This window comes from Salvia splendens, chromosome 7, assembly GCF_004379255.2.
Source record: "Salvia splendens isolate huo1 chromosome 7, SspV2, whole genome shotgun sequence".
Lineage (NCBI taxonomy): Eukaryota > Viridiplantae > Streptophyta > Magnoliopsida > Lamiales > Lamiaceae > Salvia > Salvia splendens.
The window spans coordinates 26,070,888-26,094,966 of NC_056038.1; the positions used below are offsets into that span (position 1 = coordinate 26,070,888).

Here is a 24,079-nt window from a genome sequence, read left to right on the forward strand (position 1 = left end):
GCAAGCTTAGTGTGTGAACCATTTTACTATTTTCTATCGTTTTTCGTGAACGATAAGGAAAAAAATGCGAGGAAGATTTCAAGAAGATGAGGATAGAGAAGATGAAATGAAGCTTCAAACACGAAAAAGGTGCGAGACAAGAAGAACTGATGCTAAGTGATGTAGCTATGCAACGACAAGAGATCATACTCGTGATGCAAATTAATATAACATTGTCTCGCATAATTTTGCTAAAAGTAGCAACACGATGGAGACGACCTTTATTGGAGGCAGAGAAGCACACGGATGATGAAAATGTTTTAAGAGAATGGCTGTTATAATATGCAAGAATATTAAGAAGATATGGCCTTTGATTGACTACAATCATTCGGTTGTAATGACGTGATGAATGTCAACTTGGAATCCACGGTTTCTTAAAACAATGTTACCATGTTCGGCCTCAGAAAGACGAGCGAGGGAGTGTGACTTTCGTAGCTAGAATGAATGATTTTAATCAACAGTACTTACTTGGATTCTAAGAAATATTTTTTTTGGAACCTTTCAATTAACGGTGAGCCCTCGTCTATTTAAGACCTTGTTCGACTCACAAATCGCAAGTAATGCCCATTATTTCTTTTCCTATATCGAGTCATGACTCACTTGCAGTTCTTAAAAATTGGTGCTGGCCTTTGTAACTTTGGACATCTTGATTAGTAGTCTTCTTTGATTCATCTTTCGTAAGGACAATATTTTGACCTTATGAGCTTTCGTTATTGAACTTCATTCCTAAAGTTGTTTGCAGTTATGACCTTCAGTATGATCACATCTCCATACATGTTTCTTCAAAGGATGGAATATTCTTCTTGGAACTTTTGTACACCTTTTTATTTCCTAACTATGAATGCGGCAAGCTCTTTCTTGCACAGGTGAAATTTTTTTTGCTCAGTTTCACTACATATATTGTCTCATGCTCAATGATTTTTCTTTCTGCAACACCAAGTGAAGGCTATCGTGTTCTCTTTTTCCTTAATATGTTTGATCTAGCCGTTTTTCCTAAAAAGTTCACTTCACGTCGGTTGCAAACCTGTGAATCCATTGATGTGATTTCATTATTCAATAGCATGATGTCGTCGAACCATGATCAGTGCTACTTCATGACATTTTTCTATGCTCCTAAATCCTCCCACGATTGATCATCTCATGTCATGACATGTTTGAACCGTCATTCATTGATGCCGGAATTTTGCTAATTTGATTGACAATTGAAATATCTTATTTGGCAGCCTACTATGGAATTTGAGACTTAATTCAGTTCATCCTGTTCTCAAGACCTATGTCATATTCTTTCGAGCTCTCATCAGAAGTAAAGTCTCAAGGTTTATGAGTTTACCTGAAACCTTAATTCTCATAATGAACACCAATTTTTGTAAATTGGTGATGAGATCTAAAAGAGTCGAGCTAGAAATGGTGTTCTTGTTTTCTTGATTAATTCTGCAGCCTTTCTGATTAAGACACTTTCAGCAGTGTTGTTACAATTTTTTGAAATCAGTTCGTATCCAAGTAAGACTGCTTGATCAATTTTCGAGTTCTTGATACTAGACTTGGAGGAAATGGTGAGGTTGAGCTTTTCGAATGCACACGGGAGAATAAGTTTCTATAATCAGACATGTGTAAAAGTGATACACCAACTAGAGGCATCGATATAACCACGAACACGAGGTGTTAAATTTTTTTTTTCAGCTTTTACATACCGCAAATAGCGAGTTGCTAAGGGATCGAACATTATGCTATACCTCTAGATATTGGATCTTGAGCAACAAAATGTGGTGAAAATGCGGGCGTGACGTCTCGCCGCGCTCAACAAGAGAGAAGGTAAAATGTTTTGAAAAGAGAAATGTTTATGCAATTGATGTTGGACGTGATAATGAATGAGTATGATTGATAATATTATGAGGATAAAAGGAAGGAGAAGTACCCGGATTTGTTCGTTTGAGATGAACAAATTTCGGGACGAAATTTCTGTTAAGGTGGATAGAATGTAACGCCCGTACTTTTTAAGTACTAATTAAAAGATGTCGTGAAGTAATGACGTTGATGTTGCTATGCTTGGCATGATTGAATGAGACGGTGGAGATGAATTTTATGGTACTTGGAACAACACCAAGTTACTACGAGACAAATAATAATTTGTCTAAACGAAAGGAAACGAACAAAAATAAGAATTTGGGCCGATCCAAATAAAAATAAAAAAAGTCCAATGTTTTATTTTACTTTTTGGCTTTGGGCTTGATTTATTTACAACAAAATAAATCATTTTGGGCCTATGAATGTCAACAAATAAATAAAGTGTGGGAGTCCATTGTTTTCCAAAAAAAAGGGAACAAGCCCAAGAACCCTTCTCCTTCTTCTCCTCTTCATGATCGGCGGTTTCATTCAAGTGGAGACTTCCCAACTTCCAACTTCCCCACTCTCCATCTTCCACCATAAATCCTACAAATCAAAGATCACCCAAGTTTAAAAACATCAGTTTCTTCACTTCAATCTACACTTTCACAATTGCATTTCTTAGCAAAGTAAATTGAGAGAGAGAAGACAGAAAGGAGGAGTCATAGCTATTGCAATTCAAGTTCTTTTCCCAGCCATTGTTTCTTGGCAGATAACTCAATCAAGAATCAACAATCTCATCCTTTCTTGCCAACTCGTGCGGCAGAGGTATACTTTGATACTCCTCACTTCCATCCTTGTTTCACAAACATTCATATCATTTTTGTAGAATACACAATCTACCAAACTCGACTCCCACATGAACAAATTCAACAATAAACACCAGTCGAATATTAAATCAACAACCAACTCAATGGAACACCACAATTAAACACATCCACCGCGAAATACGAAAGAACTTAGTAAATGAAACTTATCTTTCGGGGTTGTGCGGGGCTGTTCGAGTTGGTTTCGGGGAGTTGCGGGGTTGGATCGGTGATGAACGATGGCTGCCGAACAGCAGCCATCGGGACGAACTGCTGCTGATCGCAGCGTTTGTGCAGCGGCGATGTGTGACGGACGCTGCAGACAGCAGCGGCATTGCGTCTCCCGGCAACGACAGCCGCGGTTCTGTGCAGTGACAGCAGCGGCGCCTCCCGGATCAGCAGCTCTTCCTGCGGATTTACAGCGATGACAGCGACGGTGATGGCTGCTCGGTACAGCTGCTGCGTCGTGACAAAGGGCGGACAACCAGCGGCAAATCGAGGACGGAGCCGGCGTGAGAAGGAGTAGGCGATGGGTTAGGGATTTCTCCAAATTGGGGGATTTCTCTTTTGTGAAGAAATGAGATCTTGAGAAGAGAATTAGAGAGAGACGACGGGTACGGTGAAATGAATTTGGGCCCTTTGGCCTTGTGTAAAAAATGATTTTGGGCCTCATTTTTTTTTTTTTTTTTTGCTGGATGGGTTCATTTCTTTTAATTGGAGATATAAGGTAAGGAATTGGGCCTTTTAATTAAATCTTTGGGCCAATAATTAATTGTGGGAAATTACTTAAGTAATTCTTGATTAATGTTAAGGATGAATAATCTCAAGTCCGAAATAATTAATTCGTAGGAAAATAATTGGTCAAAGTGAGTTAAGCGCTTAATCAAAATCTTGGGATTAAATCCTATACCATGGAGGAAAATATGAGGAGTCAACGAAGGAGTTATAAGCGTAAACGGCCGACCGGCGCCGCACGCGACGCCTTGGGCGACCGCCGAATAATCGAAAATGTACGAAAACCGAGAAAACGAGATAAAAGACTTTAATTAGAGTGCATGCATTCTAAACGTCTTTGTTATGGAGATTGATGTATACTTTATGTATTTACTGAAAAGGTGGTTCGCACGCACGCTAAAGTCGGAACGAGGAACTTTTTACGGAAATCCTAAGCTTTTGAGGTGGGCTTTATTACTTAAACTCTTTTATTTGAAATGATATGTTATGGTGAGATAAGGGCGGTTTAAAATAGTATGTCATGCTGTATTTTATGTTTTGAATTGCCTATCTGATTGTCTACTAGGATAATGTCCTACTAGACTTTGATGGTTAACGAATTCGGGTCTGACTAGGGAGTGAGTCCCTACTCGGACTAGTGCACTGATGGGGATCGTGAGCCGTCCTTTGTGGTCGGCCGGTCCAGTGATCGAGTTTGTGGCCACATTCTCGTTTCACATGATGGTTCAGATATGGTATATGATGGAGGATGATAATGATATGTGTCTGCAGACACCTTTTAAGGAATGATTTAGTGTTTCTCGGCCTTTTAAAGTAAAACCCGAGTTTCACTCAATGATGGCTTGACATATCTTAACGATGAATGTATTCCGGGCATGAGTTCACTGAGTGCATCAAGTACTCAGCCCCTGCATATGTTTTCCCTATGTGCAGGTTGAGTGTGGACGGAGGACGGAGGATGTTGAGCATTGGACAGAGACAGTATTCAATAAATGATCTGGTTGCTATTGTGTCTTCATACATAGTAGTAGCTAACTCTCAAATGCTTCCGCTACGTCAAGTTTTAAGAATTTCTTTTACTCCCGTTGAATTGTCAAACTATGTCATTCACGTTATGTACTTTCGGGATTGGAACCTTGGTGATAAATGAAATTTCGTATTTCGATCGATATGTCGTATCTCCTTTTGATTGTTTCCCCTTCTTCCCCGCTTCGTTTTTCCCCCACTAGTCACGATTCCCCGTGCTTCCTATCCTTAGGAAGTGCTGGCGTGACAGAAAGCTTATGAATTCTATAGTCTCAGAGATAAGAAAGTTATCGTGAGTACTCACGCGACTTTCTTAGAGGAAGACTTTGTAATGAATCATAAACCCAGCAATGAAGTGGCTCTTGGCGAGCTAACTTCTGTCACTAGTTACATTAACCAAGAATAAGTACCTAGTGTACAAACAATTCCTGAAATTTCAACTTCTATTCCTAGTGTTGTAGTGCCGCATCACAGTGGGAGGGTCTCTCATGAACCCAATACATACATTGGTTTGGGAGAATCTATGGATCACTCTTTGGAAAACAATGTATTAGATCCCAGGAATTTTGCAGATGCGCAAGCGGATGTCAATCATTGCGAATGGGTAAAACCAATGGATTCGGAACTACAATCAATGATAGACAAAGACGTCTACGATTTGTCCGTCCTACCCGAAGGTTGTACTGCCATTGGGAGTAAGTGAATATACAAACGTAGACGTGGACCCGATGGACGAGTTAAAAGTCTTTAAGACAAGACTAGCGGCTAAGGGGTACACCCAAAAGGAAGGTGTCGATTACGACGAGACCTTCTCCTTGGTGGCCATGCTCAAATCGATCCGGATACTTCTATGTATAGCAGTTTACATGGATTGGGATGTATGGCAGATGGACGTTAAGACTGCGTTCTTGAACGGTAGTCTTGAGAAGACCATCTACATGGAATAACCCGAAGGATACGCCGTGAAGGGAAAGGAACATATGGTATGGAAGCTTAAGAAAGCCATTTATGGCCTCAAGCAAACATCTAGATCATGGAACCAATGTTTCGATCAAACTGTTCATAAGTTTGGATTCGAAAAGTGCCCAAATGAAAGCTGCGTGTACAAGAAGATTGAAAAGGGAAATGTTGTGTTCTTAGTTTTATATGTAGATGACATTCTTCTAATTGGAAACAATAAAAAGGTGTTGTCATCAGTATGAACGTGGTTCTCAAACCAGTTCGATATGAAAGATATGGGAGACGCGGGACACATTCTCGGCATAAAGGTTCTTCGGAATCGTGAGAAGAGAATGTTGTGCTTATCTCAAGAACCTTACATCGACACTGTACTTAGTCGCTTTAGCATGCAAGATGCCAACAAAGGTTTCCTACCTTTTAGACAATGCATCCATCTTTCTCAAGAGATGTGTCCTAAGACGTCGTCTGAGATAGAAGAGATGAGAAGAATACCATATGCTTCGGCAGTTGGTAGTCTCATGTATGCTATGTTTTGTACAAGACCTGATATTTGCTTTGCTGTTGGCATGGTGGCAAGATATCAGTCGAATCCGGGCCAAGGACATTGGACTGTCATGAAGAACATACTCAAGTACCTTAAACGGACTAAAGATTATGTTCTAGTTTACAATGCAGCCGAGCTCTGTCCTTTGGGATATACTGATTCAGATTTTCAAGCTAATCAGGACTCGAGAAAAACTACTTCTAGATATGTGTTTACCTTAGGAGGTGGTGCCGTAATTTGGAAGAGCGTAAAGCAGAAATGCATCGCGGACTCTACCATGGAAGCCGAATATGTGGCCACTTCGGAGGCTGCAAAGGAGGTTGTATGGCTTAAAAACTTCCTTTTGGACATAGGTGTGGTTACGAATCTGCCCAAGAGCATCATCATTTATTGTGACAATTCTGGTGCTGTGGCAAACTCGAAAGAACCACGAACTCACAAAGCGAGCAAACACATAGAGAGGAAGTATCATATCATTAGAGATATAGTGCAGAGAAGAGACATACAAGTGGTCAAGATTGCGTCAGAGAACAACCTGACAGATCTTTTTACAAAGGCATTGGCGGTGAAACCGTTCGAGCTCCATGTTGAAGGGATAGGAGTTCGACTCGCTCAAGACCTCAACTCGCTTTCAGTATAAGTGGGAGAATTAGACGTAGTGCACATTTTTTTGTATACTCGAAAGCTTTTTTGAGTATAACTGGGAGACTATTAGAGTTTGTATACTAGAAATCACCTTTCGAGTAATTGAATACTGTAAAAATTCTTATTTTATTTTCCAAGGAATAAAACAAATTATTTTTTTCATAATGTTGTTATGATTTACATTTAATGGATGTTTATTGTATGTTTAAATGTATAAGTAACTTAACAAAATCTAAGTTTTTGTTTTAGTAGACCGGTTGTGGGCGTCGTCCACTTTAAGGTAACACGGTCAGTTCTGAACAAAGAAAAATAAGAATTTCACAACCCAGATAAGCCTAGACTACCTATCGTGAAAGGTTGCAATGTCAGTCCGCATATTTCTAAGCCTTACTGAAATAAGATGACATTCGTGTGGTAGAGCACTGAATTGGATCTAACAGCGAGACAAGTCTTTATGCTGTCTACTGAAAGACGAGGTATTGATAATTATTTGTTCCTTAATCAATGTACGTTAGCATTGAGCATACGGTATTAATTATGCACTACTTTGACTTACCATATGGTGCGGGTTTCTCGCAACCCAATAATCCTGGTATATTGGGTAGTGGTGATTAATATATAGCGGTGCTAGGATTGCTATTATGTTGAATCGTGTGCGAGGTGAGTCTCGTTTGATAACGTCCTCAAGAGGAGCTCGAAATAAGGCTTTATTATTCGGAACCTAGCTAGTTGGAGTTTGATTACTCTATGAATAATAAATAAGCCCTTCTTGCTGAGTCCACTCTTGGAATTAATAAGATTTTAATTAATTAAGTCTAGCAGACACTAATTAATTAATGGATGTTGCGGGAAATAAATGACAAACAATGGAAACCCGAATTACTTATAATTTCGGATTTGGATGGGTAGTGCAATATTACTTCTGTAGTGACTGCTCGTAATATTCCAATATATGCTTGTAGTATTAAATTGTGGGTTCAATTTAATTAGTAAAAAGTTAACTGTGGGAGGCCATAACCAAAACCTTCTATAGATCCCTGTCTGACCCAATATGTGAGTTAATATAAATAGGAGAATAAAGGAGAGAGAAAACACACAATTTTTCATTAAAATTCCGTCCCCCTCTCCTTCTCCGAAGAGGACGAAAATTCTCTCCAGCTCTCCTCCGTGAGATCAGTTTTTGTCTTCTTTATTTAAGTCCTAGTATTCTGGTGAGATCAGCCCACCCAGATATCAGTATACAGTCCGGGAACCAGTCAGAAGATCCGTGGTTTAGTACTCAAGATCTTCACGTGGAGAAGGCGCTAGCTATCTTCGATTCTTTAGAGAATCCTCAAGGTAAAATGGTTAATCCGTAGAAAATCATGTTTTAGGTTTCAATTATTCTTAAAGCATGATTTTATTTGAGTTATGAGCATGATACATGTGATAATTGCGCGAATAGAATTTGTCTAAATAATCTGCTAAATAGATCGCTTTCATTATCTGGTTTATTTGAATGCACGCTTCCGCTGCCAACCCCTTCATTCACCACTGTGGACACTCTAATGTTAGTAATATATGTCTATTTTCAAATTATATGTAATACAATTATCAATCTGATCATTGTACGTCTTAATTTCATATTTACATGGTCGGGCGAAAATCTTGGATTTCCACCATCTATTTTTTATATAAGGGTTCATATTTAACCTTAGTTTTGACATAAAATCAGAATTATTTTTACCATACCATATAATACATACATAGTGCTTATATATTATGACAGTGATATATTCATTTTAACACAAATCTAGACCATGTATACTTAGTTAATATGAATGGAGCAGATTGCTTAGGTGATCCAAAGTTTCGACCCACAAAATCTGAATAAAATAAAAAATGAGCGGGTGATCTTGCTTCAGAAATTGGTTGCACAAAACTCGCTCCATGAGAATCATCCTTTTGCAATGATGCAATCTGTCTCACGTGATTGTTTTGATCTGTTAAAATCCTCAAATTGACTAACAAAATAAAAAAAAAATATGTATGCATTTTAATAATATGATTACACCAATCCCACCACAGTTCCAGCTGCAAAGAGTAATTTTATATTTTTTCAAAAGTCATGGTCCCTATTTCCAGAACTCTCTACTATAATCTCTAATGTGTCTTCCTCAAAAATGGCGTTTGCTGGTAATTACATATCAATATTTTGTCGTGTGTCATTTTTTCTCACAATACTGGTGGTAGTGAGTGCCCTACCATTTCCTTGCTTGTTCATTTTTGGTGATTCCTTAGTGGATAGTGGTAATAACAACAACCTAAATACATCAGCTAAGGTGGATTTCCCTCCTTATGGTGTTGATTTCCCTTATGGTGCTACTGGAAGATTCACCAATGGCCTCACTTCGGCCGATTTTCTCGGTGATGCCCTCTGCCCTTTGTTACTGTCGTTGTCGTTGTCGTTGTCGTTGTAGTCACTTATGATAGTTTACACCAAATTATTGCTGCAGCTAAAATGCTCGGTTTCAGCGATTTCATTCCACCTTTTGCCGAGGTGCAAGACACCGGTGACGTATCCAACGGTGTCAATTACGCCTCCGGATCAGCCGGAATTCGTAGCGACACCGGAAAGCATCTGGTACGAGATGTACTTTCCATTTTTCACATGTTACATAGACAAGATAATTTTTCTCGGAGCGCATCATGCTTTAATCTATTTTCACTCATATTTTATTATAAAATTCATATATAAAAGTAGGATCCACACTTCATGAACTTTTTCAATTCACTTTTCTTTTACATTTCTTAAAATCACTAGAAAGTGGGAGTACTTTTCGACATACTCATTTTTTCTATTTTTGAGAAGAGAAATCTCTACTTTGGTATGATTCATGTAGGGGTATAGGATCAGTTTGGATCAACAGTTGCGAAATCACGAGATCGCTTTGTCGCGATTTACGGCTTCGTACGGAAATGAGTCTTCAGCCAAACAGCGCCTCAACAAATGCTTGTATTATTTGGTAATTGGCAGCAACGATTACATCAACAATTACTATGAGCCTAAATACTATACCACCCAAAGATGGTATACACCACAGCAATATGCAACATTCTTAGCCAATAAATTCTCTCAGCAGCTTAAGGTAACATTTCAATTTCTCATCATCACCTAAATAAATACTTCCTTCAGTCTCATGCTACTCGCACTTTTATTTTAGATCATATATTTTGAATTAGATTTTTCAGTGTAATTAAATTATATTTTAAAGAGTTGTTCGGTTTAGAAGATTACATCTAGAGATTAAATATGTATTGTGTTTGGTTCATGAGATTAAATCTCACACCTTAATTGCATATGGATAATCATGTGATAATTACTCATAGTCAACCCTCCAATTAAAATAAACTCACAACTCAATATTAGATTATACTACCTCCGTCCCATAAAAATATGGATAATTAGGATGGTAGGGGAATTAATGCACAATTAGTAAAGTAAGAAAGAAATATAAAGAAAAAATAATTATAGTAGTGTTAGTAGATAATGGGCTCCACCTTATTAGAAAGAAAGAAGTTACCAAAAATAGAAAGAGATATTTTTATGGAACATCTTAAAATGTAAACATGTCCTTATTTTTATGATACAGAGGGAGTATCTTGAGAAATGAGATGGCACACTTGAGAAATGACACGAGATTTTAGGAGATGTTGTTTTGTGTGTTAGATGGAGAGAGAAAATAATGTATTTATATTAATGTGAGAGGGAGCTTTTTCTAAAAAAAGAAATGTGACATCTTTTGTGGGACAAACTAAAAAAAAGTGTGACATCTATTATGGGACGGATGAAGTACTATTTTATCTAGGAAACCGAACACCACCTAAGTGTAAAAATAGATCACTTAATAAGGAAAAACTTAATTAACTTTAATATATTGTATAAATTAAATATCTAATTCTTGCTTCAAAAGAAATAGTGCAAGTAGTTTGGGATGACCCAAAATAAAATAAAAAAAGTGCATGGGACAGAGGGAATCACTTGATCACTAACAGACATATATACATGTCACAGCAATTATACAATTTAGGGGCAAGAAAAATAGGTGTTGCCGGTCTTGGTCCATTAGGTTGCATCCCGGCGATGGTGACGAAAGGTACTCAGGGCTCCCTCTGCATCGACGCCATCAACGACGCAGTCAGATTGTTCAACACAGAGCTCAGAGTCCTTGTCGAACAACTCAGTCATGATCTCCCCGACTCTAATTTCATCTACATAGATGCCATGGATTTGAGGCCAACAGAGCTATTTGTTCCTGGTTTGTTTGTTTTGGGTTTAGGGTTTATGATTTTTATCGTGATGCCGAATCTATAAAGTAACTGCGTTAAACTTTATATTCGATGATCAGGCATGAGGGTTTTGATTGAGGCGTGCTGCAGGGTCGAGACAAGTACAGGGCTGTGCGTTCGAGGAGGAACACCGTGTGCTATTAGGGACATTCATTTCTTCTATGACCATTTCCATCCAACTGAGATTGTTAACAAGGTTGTTGCAACCGCTTCATACCTTGATATTCTCAAGTTGATGGCTTAGATCCCATAAATTCATTTGTTATGCTCAATTCTTGGAGTATATTATGTATTGATTGCTTGAGGATGAAGAAGTAACATTTTATCAGTTCAAGTCTTTAATTGTTTGATGGTGTGATGAAGTACAAGATAGATGACTAAGTCATGTGTTACATCTATGCCTTGTTTTGTCTTCTACACAATATTTACTATACTGAATTGTTTTTATTTTTTTTTTTACATTTCCTTTCAAATTGTTGTTGTTGTTTGTGTGTTGCATGTCATTACTAGTTGTTGTCCTTATAAATTGGATTGATCGATGGTGATATAATGTTATGATATATCATTTGGCTACCTAGCTAGTTAGAATGTTTTAAATCCACCCCAACACTCCACCACATTTACATGGAATTCACCTAGAAAAATCACAAAAAAAACACCTAGACTAGTTTATATTATAAAGCATGTTTTGTTGTATCCTTTTTAATTCACTACATTCGTCCCACAATAGAAGTCAACATTTGACTCGACACGAATTTTAAGAAATTAAAAGAATAGTTAGTTGAAAAAGTTAGTGGAATAAGGGTCCTACTTTTATTTACTAGTTTCACAATGAATGTGAGTGAAATGAGTTAGTGGAATGTAGAACCTACTTACCATTTATAGTAAAGGTAAAAGTGGACTCTTATCGTGGGAAAGACTAAAATGGCAAAAGTGAACTCTTATTGTGGGACAGAGGTAGTATTATTGAAAAGAATTTTTTTCATCATAAAATATGTTTTGTTTATTGATATACTTCATCTGTCTAATTAAAAATAAAACGTTTTCTTTTTGGGTTGTTCTATTAAAAATAAAACGTGTCCTAAAATTGAAACACTACCATCTCTACTTTTTCATCTCTCTTACTTTATAGTCTCTTCATTAACTCACAAAACAATACCACATAAAATCTCGTGCCGAAATCCAAATATTTCACATTTATTGGGACTGAGGGAGTATGTTATAAACGATAACGCACACTCTCTTTGTCCCATAAAAATAGAAACTTTTGAGACGGCATGAGTTTTAAAGCACAATTGATGATGCAAAAACGTATAGTGAATGACTGAACTGAGAGGAATGCAAAGAAACTCTAGTTTCTTGAAAACGTAAATAATATTATACTCCCTCCGTCCCATAAGAATATGCGCTTTTTCCTTTTTAGTCTGTCCCATAAGAATATGCACATTCTAATTTTGGAAAAAAAAATTCTCTAATGAGGTAGAACTCATTCTCCAATAACAATACTTTAATTACTTTTTCTCTCTACCTCTCTCTTACTTTACCAATTTTGCATTAAAACCCGTGTTGAATTCAAAATGCATATTCTTTTGCGACGGAGGGGGTAAATTATTAATCGTAGTCAAAACAATGAGACACACTATTTATAAGCACTTGGAAAACCCTAGGAAATTAAAAGGAAATAGAAAAAATATAGAAAATTAAAAGAAATCTAAAAAAATATCAAATTGTCTTTTTCGCCCCCTAACAATGTTAGAGGCCAAAATTCATCGTTCATCATTGCGACAAAGAAGGTAAGAAAAAATAGGTGAGCAATGAAGAAGCTACTACCAATCCGAAGAGAGCGAAACACAACTCCAATGGCCAATTCTTCGAGTGACCACACAGGTGGGAACGTCTATGTTGAGCCCGTTGGAGCTGTCCAACTCAGACAAAAGGCGCCTAAAGGCCCTATATGCAAGGTGAAGGGGAATTCAGCGGCCACAAGTTGAGATCTTTTAAAATACGACATCCAAATCCAGAGAGAGTGGTTGAGTGGCAGCCTTTGGGTATTGAACAATTTTAAACATTAAGTAAGTTGTCTTATCATTCGATGTGCCTAGCCTTACTCAAATGGTCACTGGATCGATCCTTGCCTTTGGGTATCGAGAAATTTTAAACCTTAAGTCAGTTGTCTTACCCTTCGATGTGCCTACAAATCAACACGAGGAATAGTCATTAATCTAATAACAAAAAACAAATATGAAGTTCAAATAAGATTATTTAATTTATTAAGGGATATTGGTCACTAAAACCGTATTTTGCCTAAAATTTGGTATTTCCCACTAACTTTAAAATTGGTCTATAACATCACAAACTTTGTACTTTGTTTGGTATTTTTCAAATTGATTCAAATAAGATATTTTCATCAAAATTTTATTACGTGGACAACCGTGATATGTTTTATAATATTTTAAACTATTTTTTAAGTTCATGAAATGGAAAGAAGTGACTAAAAACAGTTGTACGATTAATTTGGAATTAATTTGGAAGTTGAATAAGCTGAATAGTGATCTGATTCATTTAAATCTATTTTCTTTACCTAGTTGTGAGGAAACAAAATTAGATTTAATTTGTGATTCCGAGCCCGCGTTTCAATTACTGAATTATTTTTCCCAGCAAGAATTATTGACTGTAACCCTTTCTCGTCTCCACCTTCAGAAAATCTGTATCTGAGGAAAAAGGGAAGAGCCGAAGAAGAAATGGGCATCATAAAGAGCGGCTTCTCATTCATTGTTGGGACAGCATGCGGAGTTTACATAGCCCAGAATTACAACGTTCCTAATGTTCGTAAGCTTTTCAACACTGGCCTTGTGATCGCCAAGCACATCGAGGAGAATTACCGCAAGCCCAAGAAGCGCGACGATGATGAATAGAGTAAAGTTCGTATTTTCAATGTGAGGTTTTCGGATGCCCACTAACTGTTTGTAGTATTGCCCATTAGTTTTATACACACATTTTAGATATCCTTATGCAATTAAAGGGTTCATTTTGATCGTTTTTAGAATAAGGCTTGGAAATTTTTGCGGCTTTGAGATTATAAAGATTCTGGTGGTTACTGTTTTACATGTTCACTATTGAGGCTCAATCAATTCAATTGTGAAGGAAATTTCTGGTTGATTGCATCTTAAATGGTTGAATGAAAACTGGGATGCAATGCCTGCTGTTTCTCTTTGCTGTTTGGCGATCTAACATTTGTAATTTGGTGCTCTTTGACTGCAAACTGTTTAGTGGAGTTCCTTATGATTCAGAGTTATTTCTCTGATTTGTCATCCCTTTAACTGCTATCTGTTTGCTGGTGCTGCTTTTTAAGGCAAAGGGGGAAAATGTAAGGATTAAAAATCAAATAGCTTTCTATTTGAGTCGATGTTTGGCCTATTCTTTGGTATCTGTTGTTTGTCATCGTGTTTCTGGTGATTCATATCTAGATTACAAAGATACTTTAAGAAGGTAAAGATATTAATGCTTTCCACTGGCTATGTATAGTTTTAAGGAATGGGATTATTTTGGCTCGTATATCATCTATTTGAGATCTTGTCGAGCCCATGTTTTTGACTTGAATGTTTTTTTGGCTCTTTCAGGGAGATGTCATAATCTTATTAGCGAACACTAGGGTTATTGTCCTCGAAATTAGCCTGTCGTTGCTTCTAGTATTAAGAATCACCGAACTGAAAGCTTATGCTATATCTCTGTCACCTTGAATGTTATTGAGCTAAGTAAGCAATCAATCTAAAGTATCAGGGAATTCATCCTAAACTGATGCACATGCTCAGGGGACTGAAAAGATATACTCTTGAGTTGGATAAGCAAAGCATGACCACAAAAACATGCCCCCCCCCCCCTGTTTCTTATCTTATTTGTTGAGGTCTAGATGAGAAAATAGAATCTGATTACAGATGATAGCATGACATGGAAATGCATTAGCTAACGGCTCAAAGTCTCATTGTCTTATTATAAAATAATTTTCTAATATTGAGGGGAGTTGGACTTTAACAAAAAGAAGAAGGGTGTACCTTGAGGACATAGGTTAACTTGTGGAACCATCACCTTTAATTATTATTCCCTCCGTCCCAACTAAGTTGAGTCGTATTTCTTTTTGGGTGTCCAGTTGAGTCATTTCCTTTTTTGACAAAAAACAAAACATTCAATCACTATTACTTTATTCCATCACCTACTTTACTCTCTCTTTATCTTTCCTACTTTATTCCCCTCTCCTACTTTTCAACACAATTTCTTAATCTCTCTGCCCAAAAGTTTTGACTCAACTTAGTTGGGACGGTGGGAGTAGTATTTTTCTTTCATATCCTTATGGAAGTTAATTAGATACTAAAAAATAAGCAATTAACAGTTAGTCCATTGATCGACTGTTAGTTTGCCTCTGGTAGAAACACGATATAGCTTCATTCTTGGGCTAGAAACTTATCTATTGATAGTGTGGATATGGTTTCTTAGGCTTCAGTAAACTGTCTTCATAGTATATTTCCTTCCTTTTGCCACGTATCTGTGGATACATCTACTCTTTGGTTACCACTACTAGTAAATATGTTTCCAGAAGGATGTTTTTTTTAAAAGCTTTAGAACATTGCTGTCGAGTTTTGGTAGGAAATTATTAGTGTTTTAGATAAGAGAAAATTGAAAATGCTACTGAATTACTAGTCATATGATATGAGATTATACATTATCCTTGGATTCGGAATCTGAGAATGAAAATAGACATGTACTCCTTTAAATTCTTGTTGCATATATGTTTTACATGCTTTTTGCGTGTAGTTGAGTTAAAGCATGATTAGTGGAGTAATTGGTGCTTATAATTTATAGTATGACTTGGTTCATCCTCTTGAAATTTATTCACTGCTTTGGAATTTTACAATTTATTGCCTCATCTACTAATCGGCCTGCTGTGTTTATGAACTGAGACTCTTAATTCCTTTGAACTCTTTGTTTGTTCTTAATCAGTTTACACCTCTCTCAGTAATCTCCAGTTTCAGATTTAGTTGGCTTAGTCTTGACATATTTTCACCTGCATTTAGATCTCTGCTATTCATGGTGAACATGTGAAGAATTTGATTTTGCTGTTGTAATTTGGTGGTGTTCTTCATCATTTTAGGAAGAGATGGGAAGTTTCTATACTTCCAAGAAATGACGGAGATTTAATTTTCAGTTTTAGAACTCATCCTGGCATCCACAAAGCTATGCAGCATGTTATGTGTTATAGATATTGATCTTAATTCTGTTAAATTTTCAGTGAATGTTGAGACAAAAGTCCAGAGAAGAACTACTTGCAGTTCAAGACTCGGAACATAGCAGATCTTTCAGTTATTGATTAATCGATAATCGTATAATCAGAGCTCTATGGGCAGGGAATTTAGAATTGAAAATAGGGGGGGTTTTGCCTAGAATAGGATTTTGGTTTGATCTAGATATTTTTATATTTTCAAAATCTTTTAATTTTGATTTTACACTAACCCAATATTTATGCTATCTAATTTTCTTGATTTTCATATATACTACTCCCTCCGTCCACCATTAATCGTCCACTTTTGTCATTTTCGTCTATTCCCTATTAATTGTCCAGTTTTACTTTTTACCATAAATAATAAGTAGACCTCACATTCCACTAACTCATTTCACTCAAATTTTATTATAAAACCATTATATAAAGTGGGACCCATATGCCATAAACTTTTTCAACTTACTTTCCTTTATATTAATTAAAACCCGTGTTGGAATTAAAGTTAACAATTATTGGGAGACGGAGGGAGTATTACTTTTCAGTTCTTATCTTGATTGTCATATTAATTTTCAATTTTTTTCAAAAAAATTTATTTTTACTTAATGAAACACATTTAGATACAGTACAAATTTTGTCTCGCAATGATAGTGTCTGCAAACTAGTTTCTGATCAGATCTGCTGTCAGTCACATATGGTGCTTAGAGCATCCACAATTGTGCCTAGCGCACCGCCTAGCGCCGGATTGTGCCTAGCGCACCGCCTAGCCGAGCGCCGGCGCTAGGCGGTGCGCTAGGCGATCTATTGCAGCCGCCTAGCGGATTTCGCGAAAAAAAACCGCCTAGCGCTCGGCAGTTCTGCGGCGCTAGGCGGTGCGCTAGGCGATCCGCTAGGCGCTATTGCAGCGTCCGGATCGCCTAGCGCACCGCCTAGCGCGAATTTTTAATTTTTTTTTTCCGAAACACTATATATACGCTACTTGTCCGTCATTTTCATTCACACCACTTGTATTAACGAGTACTCTCTCTATCTAAATTTCTGTACAAGATCAATAACGGTAAATGGATCTCAACAACGAGCCTACTTCAGGGAGTTGCGGATCTCAAACTCCCCCGATCCCCGTGGGAGGTGGATGGAGTCAGATGCACCCGAGTCAGATGCACCCATACTACAACATGTACCCGTGGCAGCAGATGATGCCCGGGATACCAGCGGGGGGGAGTCCGCCGGGGGCGTTTCCGGCGATGTCGGGGTGGGCACCCAGTGTCCAGATGCCGGGGTGGGCACCCGGGATGCAGATGATGCCCGGGGGTACCGGAGACGCAGGGGATGCCCGCGACACAGGGGACGCCGGGGGACGTCTATAGCCCCAGTTTTGATTTTTCGACTGGTTCGTCGCACACATCGACGCCAACGGAGGCTGCGCCTCCGGCCCAGTTTGACACTTTCTCCTTCGATGACTTGGGGATAGATCTTTCCGGTGTTCCGGATGCTCCCGTTCAAACGGGGGGCGCAGGGCGGGGTCGGGGCGCCCCAAAGAAGAAAGGCAAGGGGAAAAGGGTCGGCGAGTCCTCGCAGCCGGGTGAGGACGACAACGCGGTACGGAGGAGGTGGACGGACGCGGAGAACGTCGCGCTGTCCAAGGCGTGGGTGAGTGTTTGCGACGATCCTCTCGTTTCGAACAACCAGAGGATCGTCAACTTGTGGGGCAAGATAGCAGCAGCCTACCAGAGGTTTTGCCCGGAGGGGAGGCCACGCAATGGGGAGGATTGCCGGAAGGGGTGAGACCGAATCAGGGGTGCGGTCTCCCGATTTTCGGGCTTGTACACCAACGCCCTCCGCATGATGAGCAGTGGCCAAATGGAGGACGACTGCAGGAGGATAGCGGAGAAAGCTTTCCCCCTGAAGGGGGTGTACAAGGAATTCACCTACTGGAACTGCTATCTTGTGCTGAACGACTCCGAGAAGTTCCGAGTAGGTGTCGACTCTGGCTGGCCGAAGAAGCAACGGTTGAACTATTCCGGTGATTTCAGCGGCAGTAGCGGTGGTTCCCACGACCTCCCAGAGACGGCCCAGGAGGTCCAGACCCCTCGTTCGTTTGCTCGCCGTACTCGCCCGGTTGGGCACAGGAGGGCTCAACGGGAGGCGATGGGGGTCGCCGGGGGGTTCACAGGAGGTCCAGTCGGCATCCCCCCTTGGCCAATCCACAGCGGATCTCAAATTCTTCGCGCGTCAACAAACGCGCTCTCAGATGGTCAAGACGATGGCCGAATGGCGGGCGGCGGTGGACCCTGTGGAGAAGAGTTTGCTTCAAACATTGCTCATGAGCATGCAGGAGGATTTGGAGGCGGCACGGAGGGAGACCGGCGGCGGCGGTGGTGGCGGCGATGGTGGCGACAGCGACGGAGACGGCGACGACGGAGACGAGGAGTGAATTGGCACTCCATTTTATTATTGTATTTTTTTTTAAAATTAATGTATTTTTTTAAAATATTGTACTTTTTAAAATTTTAATATTATTATTAAACTTTTCCCGTATATGTCTCATAAATTAAATTTCGTATATTGTGTGATTGTTAATTATTTCATTTCATTTTTTAAATTAATAGTGATGTGGATATTATGTGGCTAGACTATTGCTGGGCTATTTGCTTATTTTGATGATGTGGCAGGAGGATTTTTAGTGCTAATGATGTGGTAGTGGCTAGGCTATGGCCGAGCTATTGCTGGGCTATTTCTATTGTGGATGGCCTTAGCTAAGGAATGGTCATTCCATTTCATTCTTTTTTCTTCTGATTTTAGATTTTAACAAATTATTATATTATATTTAAATTCAATATCACTCAATTTTTATAATTATTAAATTTTATAATAAAGCTAAATTTTTATAATTATTATTAAATTCACACACATTAAATTTAATAATAAAGCTAAAATTTTACAATTATTATTAAATTTACCCACATTGCAGACACTACACACATTGCATACACACACTTCACATACTATATGCACACTTTACACATACTACACAATTCCATTCCATTTGTATTCCTTATATTCACCAAGCACATTCTCATTTCATTCTCATCTCCATTCCATTTCCTCTTTATTCCATTACATCATACCAAGAAGCCTCTTAGAGTTCCATGTCAACTCAACATGTAATTTCACAGTTGAAACTAATATCTGCGACGCGGACGCTGTCCTCTCACTTGAGGCCCGAAAACATACAAATACAGAGAATCACATAGGCCAGGGAAAGCCTTATAGATGACTTTAAGCCACCCCCAACACAGATCAAGAACATACTCCTTGATAGCAGCAAGAAAACAGAAGCTTAAGTAAAGAAGAGTACTCTTAATCCACTCTTCTGCAGCATCTAAAGCTTTACTCTTCATCATCCACAGACCCACCCTTACCACCAATATTGTGATCAAAGATATCAAAGCCCTGTTAGAGGAATTTTGTCAACATGCAATATCCAGATAATTGAATGTTAGTTTTCCAACAATGCATAATTTCCGATATCCAACCACTTTCATGAATAAGAGCAAGGATGCAACAATTGCAAATGCGTAATGTCAAGCAGTAGGTGAATACCTTATGTGTGATAGAATCAACGTCGCAAAGTACAAGAAGGCGAAGCATGTGAGTAGAACGACGATGCCAATCTTCAACAAATGCCATGAAATTGATTATATCAGATATGGATGATAATAATAATAATGCTTAGAATGGAGTTCACATTGCATTATTGCATGCTTATAAGTAACTCTCTTAAGGAATCAAGGTGGAAGTGAGATTCAATCTCCATATAGTGATTAGTTAAAACTGAACCTTCAAACTGCAATGCAAGGAGTTACTTGCTGGGCAGTTTCTTGATCATGGAGTGTTGGAGAATAAGTAAGGGAGGGAGAATGGTTTAGTAGTGGACATCAGTTACTACTTACTAGCTATTACATAGAAAGACAACAAATGCACCTTCTAATCATTCATTATATTCAATAAATTCATTATACATAATCCTTTAGGTTAGATGAGGGGATTATCATTGAAAAATACTGTGTATTAAACAGCAATTGTTGGCCGAAGCTTTCCTTATAGGAAAAAGAACTTTCCTTGAAAAAGGAAATAGTTATCTATTTATATTCTTATTTCCGGTTTCAAATCTATTCGGCATATTTACCATGGACAAGGTGCAATATATTTCTTTTGAATAAATCATATCTAGAGCACTTCTGTCACCCGCTTTCAACTCCTTATCAGCATTGTAAATGAAGATACAATCTGTAGAATAAACAAATCAATGAAGAAATTGTGATAGAAAAGTAAGCAACCTCAAAATTTGATGGTTTCTGATGCATTGCGTACGCCACTGATAATTTCTCATCTTCGACCATATCTTCTCGTTCTGTGAACTATACAACCCAAGAAAGATTTCAAATGATATATGGATTGTACAATCATCTAAAGAATGGGCATGTGATAATTCATCTCATTTTCTTTTGAAATAGCAAAACATCTACAACTCCAATTAGGATGCAAGAGATAAAGGGTATGCCCAGTTAATCATGGATAGATACAATGACTTATTTTTACAGAATTGCTTATTTTGTGAACATGTCAATTTACGGCATAAGTATACACAAATTTGGTGTGCATAAATAAGAACTAACAGATATAAGACAACCTCAAAGTTCGATGGTTTCTGATCCATCGTGTACGCCACTGATAGTTTATAATCTTCCATATCTTTTCGTTCTGTGAACTACAACCCAAGAAAGATTTCAAATTATATATAAATGTACAATCATCTAAAGAAGAGGCATGTGATAATCCACCTCATTTTCTTTTGAAATTGCAAAACATTTACAACTCCAATTAGGATGCAAGAGAATTTACTACATAAGATTGTTACAGAATTGCTTATTTTGTGAACACATCAACTTACTGCATAAGAAGTATACAGAAAATTTGGCATGCTGAAAAGAACTAGTAATAGATATATGACAACCGGAAAGTTAGCAGAAATTCATTGCATTAGCCTTGCTATAAGAGAACCTTGGCTGAAATATTCTCAGTGGGCGCTGGACATCTCAAAGAATCCAAAGTAAAACAGGAACGTTCTAGACACAGGTTAGTTTTTTCGATAATATGATTACCAGGCTTCGGATGCTTTCTACCGTGTCACTTTCACTTGCTCTCAGACTTTTTATAATAACATTATCCGCATGTTGTATCTTAAAGAGAGCCTCCACTTGACCGTGTACAGTTACTAGTGCAAAGAAAGAAGAAAAAAACAATCAGAAAGATCGAAGTATCAAGACATGACTTCATGAAAAAGATGTAATAATAAAACTAGAAATCATATAACAGTTGAATAAAATGTAAGCACAGATTTTTCTCATTTCTGTGTTCCCAAAACAACTTGATGCTAGTGATTCTCTTCCGCCAACACATCTTATCAACTAGCATATTTGCTTCAGACATGGTGAAACATCCTTACAGAACCCTAAGCCCATTAATATCCATACAAAAACTAGATAATGTTCACCTTAGCCACCAAAATAAACACTCCAGGTATTCTGCAAATCCGAATTCAACCTTTTCTCCTACAGCTCTCTTTTTTTTATGAATTGACTTAACAGCTTTATTAGTGCAACAAATTTTGCGGAGTCTTCTTTCCTCTGAAAAGAGTTAACACCTCCCAACTATTTAGTTTAATCTCCTTAATTCCTCAAGTACATAGCTCAGTCAAAGATGTTGTCTCAAAGCCTCAGGACTCTAAGTAACTTAAGTGGTAGATTCAAAGTGTAGGATTTTATACATGGAAAGACATCTTTGGTTAACCTAGCAAAGATAATGAAAGAGAGATACAAATTTATTAATATGGTATTGTAGAAACCAACACCCTTTCATGGGGGGTTGTCATTATTTCTACAGAGGGATTAGAAGAATTAGCTATGCCTACTAAGAGGATTGGTGACTTCTTTTGGTCATTGTGATTAAACCTTCAATTCCTATGGAGAATCATTTTGCCACCGAAGGTGATCTTGCTTGATCAACTATGCAGTAAGAAATAATAGTTATCAAAGTCAAGATACGAATGTAACTAGCCTGTATCTTAAACCTCTACCCTACAGCCACATGTTCTGCATTTTATTTCCCACTACGGAGGATTGTACATTTGTACATGAAAATAACATTTCCATTAAGTCAAATCCAAAAGCATCCTTGGGTTATATTAGCCTCCATTCTATATCATCTGCTTATAAATTGATTTAATAAGATTAAGTTGGACCCTTCTTTTCTTTCTTGAGACTCGGTATATTGTTAAGTCTAAGATAATGTTTAGATAAGGTATTGTTAACTTTTTGGCAAAACTAAGCTCATAAACAACTTAAAAGTTCCTCAAATTCAACTTATTTTTTTCATAATCTTACAAGCAAACAATCATTTTATGAACTACTTAATAAAAGTAACTTTACTATGGTTTGTCATTTACCAGCATATACCCTTCCAATTTCCTCTCTCTAACTATGATTTTTCTCACTCTAACCCACAATTCTCCCTCCCAAACACTTCAATAACATTAAGCTCTTCAAGCATTGTATAATATTTTGGAGCATAACGGCTACCTAAGATAAGCTTAGCCAAAAAAACTACCTGAGTAGGATCATAGAAATTTACAAAAATATTGATGAAGTATGGTTAGAATATTGATAGTAAAGAAATTTAGAGTTAAACACCATCTACATCACAATGCGATCTAGGCATCAGAATTCCATAAATAGGACTACCGCTGAACTTCAGGCGATCTGTGGTCTTAACCTGAAATCAATCACAGGAAATAAAATGAGTAATAAAAGCTGAAATGAATCATATAATCTGACTAAGATTGTGATACATGACCAGATCTCAACAATTCAGAGGAAAATGACTTACCTTAAAAGCAACAATCAATTCGGGGGAGTCATTCCATATTCGAAATGTAGAAGAAGCTCTGCGATCCCCCCTCCGCTCAACTAAGCAATTAAAATTACACAAATGAAAGACGGAGAAATCGGTTAATAGGTAGCTGAGGACTGAATTAGCAGAAAACAAAAGGCAAAGGAGGAAAAACTGACAGCAAAAAACGAGCATCTTGCGAGGTTGGACGCGGAGAAGCGGCATTTGGAGAAGTGATGGGCGTAAGGTTAAACACGTTTTCCGGTTTCAGAGGAGTTGAGATAGAAATTGGGGAAAATATCAAAGACATTGAAGAATATTGAGAGAAAAGGACCTAATAGTTTTTGTAATCGAAAAGTCAAAAGTTTTGAATTTTTCAGATACAGATACTCCCTCCCAGCAATAAAAACAGTAGCATAAGAAGAGATATCTACTGCTGAGTATTACTACGATCAATCATGGGTGTGGTGAAGTGTCAGAAAGCAAAACTTAGCATATAATAATATCGTTGTTGCAGGCGACAAAATCCAACTATATTTGACTTACCATCTGTTAGGCCATCCGCAATGGGCGGACGATGGCACGCCCGATGGCGCGCATCGTCCGCGCCATCGATCGTCCGCGCCCATTGCGGATACGGACGATAGGTCGCGGACGATCGTCGCGGCCGATACTAAGGGCGCGGAGGATGGCGCGCCCGATGCCTATCGTCCGCGCCATCGTCCGCCCCATTGTGGCGTACACGGACGATGGCTGCGGACGATAGGCATCGGGCGCGCCATCGTCCTCCCCATTGTGGCGTACACGGACGATAGGTCGCGGACGATGGCACGCGGTTTGGTTGTTTTATAAATAGAGTTCATTCGTTTTACATTTCATTTCACAATTTCA

At 38.2% G+C, this 24,079-nt stretch overlaps 2 protein-coding genes across 6 annotated transcripts; one reads left to right on the forward strand and one right to left on the reverse strand.

Moving 5' to 3' along the window:
* The first annotated feature begins 8,611 nt into the window (after positions 1–8,611).
* LOC121741007 (GDSL esterase/lipase At1g29670-like) lies at positions 8,612–11,364 on the forward strand. 2 transcript variants are annotated; one of them, XM_042133691.1, is made up of 6 exons: positions 8,612–8,814; positions 8,956–9,045; positions 9,135–9,262; positions 9,522–9,767; positions 10,694–10,937; positions 11,028–11,364. In XM_042133691.1, exons 1-6 carry the CDS (start codon positions 8,802–8,804, stop codon positions 11,210–11,212), a joined length of 906 nt encoding a protein of 301 aa, XP_041989625.1. In that variant the 5' UTR covers positions 8,612–8,801; the 3' UTR covers positions 11,213–11,364. The 2 variants fall into 2 exon arrangements, with proteins under 2 accessions (XP_041989625.1, XP_041989624.1); XM_042133690.1 differs by having other exon boundaries at positions 8,612–9,045.
* Positions 11,365–19,262: 7,898 nt separating this feature from the next.
* Positions 19,263–23,736, reverse strand: LOC121742561 (vesicle-associated protein 1-1-like). Of its 4 annotated transcripts, none has more exons than XM_042135732.1 (8): positions 23,368–23,736; positions 23,186–23,265; positions 23,041–23,071; positions 21,403–21,515; positions 20,931–21,008; positions 20,578–20,658; positions 19,841–19,911; positions 19,263–19,690 (listed from the first exon to the last, which is right to left on the reverse strand). In XM_042135732.1, exons 1-8 carry the CDS (start codon positions 23,411–23,413, stop codon positions 19,420–19,422), a joined length of 771 nt encoding a protein of 256 aa, XP_041991666.1. In that variant the 5' UTR covers positions 23,414–23,736; the 3' UTR covers positions 19,263–19,419. The 4 variants fall into 4 exon arrangements, with proteins under 4 accessions (XP_041991666.1, XP_041991665.1, XP_041991668.1 ...); XM_042135731.1 differs by having other exon boundaries at positions 22,990–23,071; XM_042135734.1 differs by lacking the exon at positions 20,931–21,008.
* Between the last annotated feature and the right edge of the window lie 343 nt (positions 23,737–24,079).